At 47.5% G+C, this 11,689-nt stretch overlaps 1 protein-coding gene across 1 annotated transcript in view; it reads right to left on the bottom strand.

Moving 5' to 3' along the window:
* Positions 1-7,559, bottom strand: part of Slc6a13 (solute carrier family 6 member 13) — a 37,666-nt gene extending 30,107 nt beyond the window's left edge. Inside the window, exons 1-2 of the mRNA XM_021164036.2 lie at positions 7,455-7,559; positions 4,882-5,088 (exon numbers count right to left, since the gene is read on the bottom strand). Of these exons, the coding sequence (XP_021019695.1) occupies positions 4,882-5,083 (202 nt within the window). The 5' untranslated portion in view covers positions 5,084-5,088; positions 7,455-7,559. The remainder of the gene's footprint in view (positions 1-4,881; positions 5,089-7,454) is intronic.
* Positions 7,560-11,689: the final 4,130 nt, after the last annotated feature.

The following is an 11,689-nucleotide window of genomic DNA, read 5'->3' as shown; positions in this document are numbered from 1 at the left end:
CCCCCCCCCCTTTTCTGAGACAGAAAGCTATGTGATCCAGACCAGCCTTGAACTCACAATCCTCCTGCCTCAGCCTCCAGAGATTACAGATATAAACCGTCATGCCAGGCTTTCTATTTTTTTTTAATACCTTCAAAATGCTAGTGACAGCTAAGTGTGTATTTCCAGCCAGATCTTTCACACAGACTCCAAACTCACCTATTGTACTGCCCGGGTCGGTGTTCCCCTAACTCAATCACTTCTTTCTCTCTTAAAATCTCCAGCCTTTTATGTCTCAGGAAAAGCAGCTCTTTTCGGGTTAAAAGTTTCAGGCTGCTTAGTCAGGGAGTTAGCAACAAGCACTATGTCAAGGGTTCAGATTCTGATGATCTCACACAGAGACTCCAGACTGAGGTATGCTGGGTGTTGAGAAACTGATTCTGCTGGCAGCCAGGGTCCAGAGAGTTGGAGAGGCCTCATCGGAAGACCATGGACTGAAGCACTTTGCATTACACATCTGGGTAGAGTCAATAGTTATGAGAGAAGGGACTAGTCTTGGAGACTCTTCTGCTCTTGTGCTGAAATGCCCTGACATAAGTAACAAGGAAGGAAGGGTTTATTCTGGCACATACTTCAATACAGTCCGTCCTGGTGGAGAAGCCAAGCCAGGGGGAGCTTAAACCAGCTGGTCACAGTCGGGAAGAAGAAAGCGATGCATCCCATTTTCTCCTTTTTATACTGCCCAGGACCCAATCCCAAAGAGTGGTGCCACCCCTTCGTTAGGATGGACTGTCCCATCTCAGTTAAACTAGCCAAGGCAATCCCCCACAGGCATGCTCAGAAGCCAATCTAATCTAAAATTTGTATTACATTTATTGTGTGTGTATGTCTATGTGTGGGGGTGTGTTGGCGCCACAGTGCACACGTGGAGGTCAGAGGACAACTTTGTAGAGGTCATCAGACTTCGAAGCTGGTGCCTTTCCCTGAGGCTGAGCCACCTCAACAGCCCCAGACCTGATCTAAGCAATCTCAAACAGGTGTCTAGGAGACTTCCAGAACCTGTAAAACAGACAATCATCCCTAACCGTCACAGGAATCGGGGATGGATCCGGAATGTTTAGCTTCAGAACCGGTCTGTCCCCTGTAGGCAGCTCTGAACACAACAGCCAGTGAGAATATCCTAAGTATGAGGTCTTTCCATTTCTGCTCAAAACCCTGCCTTCACTCTTCATGACACTAAAGGGAAAGCCAGCGTTTTACAGTAGCCAGCAAGGCCCTATCAGGTCTGCACCTGTATTGTGTGGCTCCAAATCTCAACATGCCCTCCACNGGGGAGAAGAGATGATCACAGGACTTGGGAAGTTCTAGACATTTACTGGAATCACGAGGATCCTCTCCAAGCCAGTAGAGCAACAGACGAATACTGAGAAAGAGAAGTCTCTGATGGGGCTGTCTTTGAGCTGCCCATGCTGGGGAGGGGGTGTTAGTGATACAGCTGCCCGAGTCACCCCTGCCTCTGGAAACAAGCAAGCTGGGTTCACTCCGGTGGAGTCTTTTCTTGGGATGTTGTTAGTGTGGATGGTGAATAGACGCTGGGTTTTGTCTCATCAACCAAAGGCAGGAGACAATGNCTTTCCCTTTTATCACTCTGATTGCACCGTCTCACTATGCAGCCTGCTCTGGGCTTGTGGGCCACCTTCCTGTTCTTCCAAACAGCCAGGTGGGCTCTTGCTTAGCTCTCCCTGTGGCATTTTTACCTCAGTGACCACATGACCACGCCATCGCTCCTTGGCAAGCCTTTACTCAAATGTTCTCAATGAAGCNCACCATGCTGATACCCACACTCCTAATTCCCTTTACTGGGGATCTCTTGTTCTTTTCCATAGTACTTGGTAACTTCNAATTGTTCTAATAAAGCTTCATTTCTGTTCTCTGTTTCCAGAGTTCAAGACCCANGAGGACAGGGCATGGGTCTGGTGTATTTACAAATGTATTCCATGCACTTAGAACAACGTGCCAGGTGCCCAGTATTTGTTGTTGAATGGCATAATGTCAAGGCTCCCTAGTCCATGTGCCAACACAAGTGACAGCCTGGCAACCCTAGGGAACTTTGGTGGTGACAGCGGCACTGGGCCATAGGTCCTAGATGACAGTAAGGGTATTGTCTGGGTGACTGAGGTAGGCACCCCTCTTAACCCCCACCCCAGGGAATGCCATCGGTAACTTCTGAGTCCTGATGGCTTTGTTCCACACTCTCTCAGCTTCCCCTCACTTTTAGCTTGAGTAGTCAACTGTTCCCCCAGTCCTTCCTTTATCTATCTCAGCTCCTCCATGCTGTGGAACTTGCCTTGAGTTAGATCTGCCAAGTGTGAAAGCTGAAACCAGAGAAGACATCACTAAGCTCTGAGGCGATTCGGAGTGCTTGACACTGTGGCCGCACAAACGCATTAGTAATCTAACTTCTCACCTTACCCTCTACCCCGCCCTCCCCCACCCCAAGCCCAGGAGTGACTGTACAGAGCTATGGACTTAGAGAAAGAGTCCAGAAGCAGGTTGATAGAGCACATTACTAAGCATGGTACCTCTCTGGAGCACACGGCATCCTTCCCAGAACCTGTTCAGAATACCCATGTCATCTCTAGGAGCCCAAGACCCAGTGAGAAAGCAATGGGCTTAACTAAAATCACGAGACCAAGATAAAAGGAGTCAAATTGGCCCAAACGCTCTCTGTTTTCTGCAACCTTCTTCACCAAATCAGCAGCGAAGAATCCCCTCGGTGTGAGGCGTCCATGTATCCACTGGCTAAAAGGAGACATAAAAACGCAAGCGCTCTGACCCACCGCTCTGGGGAAGCTTTCTTTCTCTAGGCTGAGCTGCTGAGAGCACAACAAGAAAAAGAAAAGAGAAGGCTCTGGGCTCCTCAGTCAGTCTTTAGCAAAGGCGCCTTCTCATTAATACGCCCAGCAGCCCTGAACGACTTGTGCCCTCCAGAGCAAACCTGGACATTCGCCTCTAGCTCCAAAGTCCATCAGAACTCCCCCCACACCCCCACATCCCCGGGCTGCTGTTATTCATCAGCAAACAGGGAGGTGGCACAGGAAGTCCTCAGCTACAGCAAGTGCCNAAACTGTGGTAGCGACACTGGATTCAATCTCAGGACCGCCCNCCAAAAAATCTCAACTGCTGCATGAAGTCAGAGGCTCTGTCCGGGGGAAAGAAGTCTCAGCAGCTGTACCCAGGCACCCACGGGAGAAAACGAGGGCCTAGGACTTTCCTGTGTGTGCATTTCTAAGACGGAGACTAGATAAATTGCCACGAAGTCCTGGGGCAAAGCTCAGACCCCAAAGTTGCCAGGCACAGGAAGCCGTGTGAGTCCAACATCCCCAGCTGCTGCACTTCCGCTCCCCTTTGCTGCCTCTTTTTCACCCCCAGTGGCTCTGAGCTAAGCTTGGAAATCGGTGCCTCAACCCTTACCCAATTCCAGAGAGGCTTGGGGAAATCTTCTCGCTCCCTAATCTTTCTGCCACGTGAGAAGGTAAGCTGGTTACTAGGTTCNGAGGCCCAGAGTACGCGGCTTAGTGTCTTACTTCTGTCTGTGCCCTGGGCCATCCGCATCCCTGCACCTAATGCTCTAAAGGGAAGGCCCTCAACTCCTCAACAAACACAGAAGTATCTATGGCTACATAAGAAACAAGAAGACCTCCCTCCTTCTCTCATAGTACAGACTGAGCAAAGTCCTGTGATTTCAGGCCGCTAGCCAGAATTCCTAGGGAGAGAGGACATATTACCTCATTCCCGTTCCTCTGGGGGGAAAATTACAAGTTAACTTCCAACCCCAGTCTCCAACATTCACAAACCCAAGAACAAGACGCCCACAGTGGGTACAAGGCACCTCTCTCTTGGTCTCTCATAATCCCTCCNACCTCCACCCTGGGNTGAGTGTGAACTCTTTCCTAAGCCACTTGGACTGTGTGCCTCATCCCTTCAAATCCATTTGAAGAGCTTGACGGGTTAAGGGGCCTCTGCTCCCCTGCCAGTGGGAAGGTGTTCTTCTTCTCTGGTGACCTACCTCCGGGTTCTGCATTCCTCCAGCTCAGGATACAGCCTCATTACAAAAACAGGCCCATGACCTCCAATCCCTGGAAGCTTTATCCATCAACAGAACAGAATGGTTTCCTAACCCACGGGTCAACTCTAAGCCCTTTAGTACCTGGGGATTCTGTCCAAGGCTTCCCACAGGGGTGTGGAAATTCCCTAAATATGGATTCATTCAATTACCCCAGAAGACTGGGAAGGAAAATAAGACACACACACACACACACAAGACAGAGACAGAAAGACAGAGGTGCGGGGGTGGGGGGAAGAGATTTAAAGGAAAGCCATGAAGGTCAAAGATTATGATTCTAGTGAGAGTTGGGAAACAGATGGTATTGGGAATGTCATGGTACCAGCTGAGTGGTGGGGGGTGACACAAGGCCAAAGCTGAAGAATCCCAAGATCCCAGAAGAGTTCGGTATCAGCAGCAGCAGCAGCCCTGCAACTCCTATTTATTAAGCACTTTATGGGTAGTATTGCCAATCCTTACAAGAACCTTGAAAAACAGGTATTGCTATCTTGATTTACAGGAACAGCCATTGAGACTCTGGGGGCTTCAGGAACTTGACCAAGATCACACAGAGTTAAGAACAGAGGCAGAATCCACGGCCTGATCCATCTGTATCTGAACCCGTACTCACGCTTCTATGAGAGAAAGCCCTAGGGCACCCACACGGGTTATCTAAATCTCAGTCTCCTGCAAAGTGTCCTCAGTGACCCATCAGGGCCCTGCCCAGAGGGACAGTGAGTAGAGCAGACAGAAGAACTCTCCTTCCTGGGGAGACTAGGTGGCACTATGGCTCTCACCTCCCCCGTTCTTGTAGCAGAGATAGGGAAACCTCCAGACGTTGCCTAAGCCAATGATCTCCCCAGCCACCGACAGCACAAACTCCATCTTGTTGTTCCAGTGCTCCCGTTCCAAGGTACCATCTTCCTCCACTTTCTCCATGACTGGACACACTGGCTTTGTCTCTCCATTACTGGTTGTTCCCGAGGCCCTGTTCTCCATCCCACCTGGAAAACAAGTGCAGTGCTCTGTCACTGGTGGGAAGCCCACAGGAAACACCTCCTCCCTTCAGAAAATTCCCTGAAAAAAGGGTGACCTCCTTCCCTATCCTCTGAACCATTCCTCCTTAGCGCCCCCCACTGGCAGAGCTGGGGAGGAGCTCCTAGGATTGCCTGTTCCCTTCACACTTAAAAGAAAGCACTGGCACAGAAGGGGAGACTTTCCTCCCCTGACGCATGCTCTCTGGATTCACATAGTATGCAGGTGTCTGCACCTCCCACTTGCTTCTCACAACTGTGGCNTATTAAAAAGCAGTGCAATCCTGTAATAGGCTGGGACTACCCAGAGGATGGCAGTTGACATACTCTCAAGACCATGCATGTCCCTTGCAGGAACTACCCTAACTGTGGTCGTGGGGAAAGAGCTGATATTAAAAATGTTGATTGTTTATAACAGCAACAAAAAAATGGAAAGAATGTATATGCTAATAATGGAAGGTGAGGGAATAAGTTATGGTAGATGTATTATGAGCTTCTATACAACCATTAAAACTGTTACAGGAAGATGTGTATTGAAACAAAAGGGTGTTCATGCTATAGGAAGTGAGATTAGTATGAACAGAATGATCGGGCTTGACAGACACTTTACAGAATAGCTACACGCACTGAAAGATTGGGACATACACCAAGATGTTTCTTTCCTAGTGACTGCATCATAGGGATGTTTTCCTTATCTATATCTTCACCATTTTGTTCAAAGAAATGTCTTCTGAGGGGTGTTGGATGGAACCCGGAACAGGACTGGGAGAGCTGAGCTGTCTAGGAACTCATTCCTCTCCCCTCCATTTCTTAGTGAATCAGCATACATGGAAAAAAGTCTCCCCCTCTCCCTCCCTAGCCTCCTTTCCTCCCCCTTCCCCCTCTCTCCCACCTCCTCCCTTCTTCCCTCCCTCCCTTGCTCCCTTCCTCTCTTTGTCACTAGCGGTATCAAAATCTGTTACAACCAAGATGATGGCGTGAAAAGGAAATCCCACCTTAGAAACATCCTATCCTAGACTGATATTGAGACTGAGAATAAATTCGGATGTGTTTTAAACTTAATGAGCAGCTACCCTGGACTAAGCACTGCACACATGGTCATTTAATTCCTACACCAACCCTGTCATTGTTGCAAAAATGATGGTACATAAAATACCTGCAGCCACTGCTCTGTTAANTCAAGTCACTGTTGCCACCTAGGTAGTCAATCGTATGGAGACTTGAAGTCACTGCACTTACTGCTCTTTCGGTTCTACCAACGAGATCTTGTTCACTGCCTTGGTTTATCAACACACTTAATGTTAGTGACTCCTTCCTCAGTTTATGCAATGGCTCCTCTTGTTTTGGTCTTTGTTTTAGTTTTTGTGTTTGTTTGTTTGTTTGTTTGTTTGTTTGTCTATGGCCCAGCTTGTCCAAGGACTTGATCTATAACATAAACTCAAGGTGATTCCTGGGTGCTCAGACTACGTACCTGAGGCCCTGTGGTTGATTTAGAGTGGCCTCTTTGTAGAGAACTAAGCAGGTGGGCTTTCTCCGAACCCNCAAACAAGTTCAGAGTATGGAACCTTCTCACCAGAAACCCCTCCAAGCCAGAGACTTCCCTTAGGTTCTATCTGCAACCCTAGGGACCAGAAAAGTCAGCCCAAAGGGCCAGGAGTAGAAGACATCTCTGATTATTTGACAAGCTGGGGAGTGGGATCCAAATTCACTGTGGACAAGAAGGTGAAAGTCAAGGTGTTGTTTCTCACCTGACTGACCTGATCTTCTCGGCCTCTTGCTGATCCTGGCCTNGCTTACTAACTAACCATCACAGGGATGTCTTCCTGTGAGGCAAAGCCATCCCACTTGGCCTCATCCCCCTTCCAGCAACCAAGCAGTAACCTTCTGCCTCTCAGCCCCGTGCTTCTCAGGAGCAGTGGAGAAAGCATGGGTTCAGGCATGCCGGGTTCATGCCACAGCCGTTCCTAGCACCCCTGCCTGACCCCTAAGGTTAATGAGTAACACGGCCTTAGTTTGCTGGTCTGTGACAGTGGGAACATTGGCGTAGACTCAGCTGTGAGGCTTGAGTGGAGAGACGAATTCTATATTCACCCTGAAACTCAATCATTCTCCTCTCCAACTAGGATTCTCCACCCCTCCTCCTGTCACCCTTAAGTCATGAGCCACCCCTTTCAGAATATCAAGAGAATAGCAGAAAATGCTTGCACCTGCACACCCAAGAGCCAACCAAGAACACCATCCAGGGGACATCATGGTTGTAAATCCATGGATCCCACCAACCTACATTCTGAGGCCCAGAAACAGGAAAAAGAGAAAGAGCAGAGAATATTCCGAACCTTGGTGAAGTTTCTGCCTGAGGTCCTGTCGGAGAATTCTCCAGGGGGCCAGGGAAGGGGCTGGCTATTTAAAGCGTGGCTGGAGACCGCCCTGTGGTGCATGTAATCTTAAACTTGACCCGGCCCACATTCCGCCTCCTGCCTTCCCCCTCCCACGTCCTCCCCTCCCCCTAGGCCACCAGACAATCCGCACATGAGTGATTCCCTGGCCTGGGGACTCTGTCCGCCCTGGCAGTTCAGCCGGTTGCTTGTGATTCTACTACAGCATGCTGTCTTGCCACAGCTTGTCTGCCCTTCCCCCTGACACTCTGGGATCTCCGTAAAGAGATCAGCCAGTTGCCCTGTCTTCCCACAACTCAAGGACTCCTGGGAAGCAGTCAGTAGTAGGTGCTTAGTAGGTGCTTATTTGNGGAGGTGCTATTAGGATTAATTTAAAAGTACACCAACCTTATCGGGCTCCAAATGGCATTCTGGAAGGGACAATGAATTAGGAAAACAACAATAACCACACATTAGATTACTGAACTGTGAGAAGTCAGTAAAATATCCAACATGCACACAGACACAGACACACACNCACATATGTGCACATACAATGTTGCAATGTCTGGAAAAGGTTTCTGAGTTAATAGTGGTTGCACTCAGAACAGAACTGGGTTAGGAAACGGTAGGAAAGGAGATTTTTCTCTTCCTTTGGAAGCTCCAGGGTTGTTTGAATTCTTTGACAATGTTCGAGAACTTTTTTTTTTTAGCTGCAATCAATGAAATGCCAAGGTTTAAAGCAAAGTCANCAGGGAAGATTTGGCAATGGGAGGCAGACAGCTAGTCACAGGACTTTCTTTCCAGGCAGGGATGACCCGCGGAGGTGGCCGGCTGTTCCTTCAGCTGTGAGTCCCAAGACTAGAGCGCAGTCTTGGGTCCACCACCTGCTGCGAGGCAGTTGCAGGGGGACACTGTGTAAGCTTTGGTGCCAGGCAGCACAGGGGCCAAGCGCCGCATCTGTCACTCGGGAGCTTGGAGTTTTGAGCAGAGCATTCAGCTTCTGGAGACTCTCATTCTTGCAGCTATAAGATGAAGACAGGGTTGCGCACCTTGGAAAGTTGCAGGAGATTTCAGGAGAGAGTGGATCTGATAATGTAGCCAGTTCATGAATAGCTACTGATGCTGTTTAAGAATTATTCAGAATGAGCTTCATGGAGACTTTTTTTTTTAAATAAAAAAGATTGTATTTTCTACTTTTATTTATATGTATACGTCTGTGTATGTGTATATCTATGTGGGTGCCCTTGGAGGGCAGGAGAGNGTGTCAGATCCCCTGAGGCTGGACTTCCAAGCAGATATGGGCCCACGTAGTGAGAGTGCTAGGACTCGAACCCAGGTCCTCTGGAAGGGCAACTAGAGTTCTTAACCACTGAGCCACCTCTCCAGCCTCTGNAAATTATTCTTGTGTTTCGGAAGCCTCTTTGCTTCTTCCTTCCTAACCATCCATCTGTCTCATCTTATGGTGTGAAGAAAAAAGATTAAAAGGATTCTCAAAGAGAGGCTGCATATTTGTACTAAAAGTCTAAAGCAATGTGATTGACTCCCTAGACTTATGCCAAGTGATACCCACTAGCAGCCTACTAACTGATCTACTAAGTACAAATGGTGACATTTGTACTCTCTAATTACCAGGTAGCTGGAGACCCAAATCGGTGCCCTAAGAAGTCTGGGTACCACATAGCCTTCAGCAGTGCTACCTGGGTCTCTGAGACCTCACACAAGCAATAATGTGATGTTTTTCTCTGTGGGAAACACTCCCCCGGAGATCAGAGCATCCTTAGTGTCATCTTCTGTTGCTCTGGAGTTGCTCTGACATGAGGGAATGTTGATTCTTTGGTTTTTACATAACGGCTGCTACACTGCCTCTTTGATTGCTCTTTTATATCTTTCCAAACATTTGTGATCCCNGGGATCCTTCATTTCTAGGCTGTCCTGGTTGATATTTTTCCCTGCTCAGTCAAGTGATGAAGAGGTAGTTTGAGAACCATTGGTACAACTGTCAGTGACAGCCTTCAGACTGCCTGTTCTGGAGTGTCGTATCAATCACAAGGGACAACCGTTGCTTTCCCAACCCTTGGGTATCCAGGGACAAGACCAAGGGTCAGGCACTGTCAGAACGAGTGTTTACAAGTTCTCACTCAGCAGGAGGATTAGAGGAGTCTCTAGGGACTGCTAGCAAGAATAACTGAACATTAAGCAGAATCGGATGAAGCAAAATGAGCTCATGAAAAAGTATGGGGAGTGGCTGACACCAAGTCAACTCTGGGTATCTTTAAATGTCAGTGTGTCATGACACGTTCTCCCAGGTATTTTCTGTCTCCACTAGGAACAGAACAGGGACAGGAGAATCTTCAGAGAAGCATGACCTGTTTCCACCTCTGAGTGACAGCGATTCAACAGAGAGAGCCTCATACTTTCCTGCTCACAAATGAGCAGCCTGAGCCCGTCTCCAATAGAACACTAATGGCAAGAAAGGAGCAAGAAAGTTTCCTCGAGCGATACCTGATGACAGCTCTCTGGGATGGTGACAATCTGAGAAGTAAAAGAAATACTGGCAACGGTAGACTGTGACGACAGAGTAAAATTCACTCGTGTCTGTGGTAATATAAATAATAAATAAGCAGCTGAATGGGGGACAAAAATGCACCTTTTCCCTAAGACAGATTTCCAGTTAGCAAATGTAGAAGGAAAGACAGAAATAGGAAACCACCATTGGACAGACAACTTTAGTAACCACAACACCANTTAGATCTGTGAATACACGTTGGAGGAAGACCAGAATTTTCATAGTTTCTAAGTGTCTTCCCCACAGATATTTATCCACTACAAAGGGAAAGATGTGAACTTCATGGTAGAAAGGCCAGGAAGCACGCAGCCATAGAACATACGGGTACCATTCACTTCCNGAAGTGTGTATGAAGAGTCACTCATGCAGGCACAAGAAAAACGCTAAGTGCATCCTAGGATCTTGAATTGGAGTGTAGGTAGGATCTGGTCTAGAAAGGCTCATCAACATAAAAATCAGTGGAATTTAAATGAGATCACTAGCTTAATAACACTTTANCAATATTGATCTTCCATTTTTGACGATTGTATAATGCTTATATCAGCAGAAACTGACCACAGGTTATATGAAGATTTTTTTTTTACAACTTTTAAATCTTAGACTGGTTTAAAATTTAAGGGGTGTGAGCTAAGATAGTTTCACTCCTTGGCTATAGCAGTCCCAGTGTGTGACTGGAATGAACAAATTCTGGGATATTAGACACAGAGCCCACAGGTACCACTGAAATTTTTCATGTTTTTTCTACGTGTTGTGTCTGATTACAGATAGGATTAGCTTAAATTCTATCAACACAAGGTCTGTCTCAAAGACTCAAAATTTATGAAAAATATATTACTACCATGAATTGTCACTACTANTGCTCATGGGGTACTTCCAACATGCGGGGCCCTGTGTCACGTGGCATGAGCATTCCTCTTTATCCCTTTCCATAGCAATTACTGTTAGGGCCAAGCTAGGCATGGTTAATGATGGTTTATTGAGGCAAAGAACTGAGTGACATACTCAAGATCACATAACTAGTGAATGGTTACAGCTAGGATTTGAACTCAGGTCTGTGGGTCTAATGAACATCATTAATAACTACCACACCGCCACTTTAACTCTAAGATGTTAAAGGGGAATGGGGGTGGGGGTGGGGGACAAAATCCAAGCCTTGTGTTTACTTTGAGAAAGAGATGAGTACATAAAATCTCAAGAAAAGAGAAATGGCCCTGAGCCTAGAGAGATGACGTAATGGCTAAGAACACTCATTGCTCTTGCAGAGTTCCAGAGTCTGAGGTTGAGTACCCAGCACCCACGTCAGGAACTTCCATTCAAGGGGTGCACCTTCTTCTGGCCTCCTCAGGACTTCCTTCCTTACCTGTACATACACATATATGTAGATAAAGAGTAAGTTGTTTTTAAAGGAGGAGGAGGGAGAGGAGGAGGAGGGTGCTGGAGAGTTGGCTCAGTGGTTAAGAGCACTGGCTGTTCTTCCAGAGGTCCTGAGTTCAAATCCCAGCAACCACATGGTGTCTCACAACCATCTGTAATGATATATGATGCCCTCTTCTGGTGTGGCTGAAGAAGGTGACAGTGTACTCACATATATAAAGAGGAGGAAGAGAAAGAAGAGGAGGGGAGGAGA

The sequence above is a fragment of the Mus caroli genome, chromosome 6 (assembly GCF_900094665.2).
Source record: "Mus caroli chromosome 6, CAROLI_EIJ_v1.1, whole genome shotgun sequence".
Lineage (NCBI taxonomy): Eukaryota > Metazoa > Chordata > Mammalia > Rodentia > Muridae > Mus > Mus caroli.
This window is presented reverse-complemented; position numbering and strand designations above follow the sequence as displayed.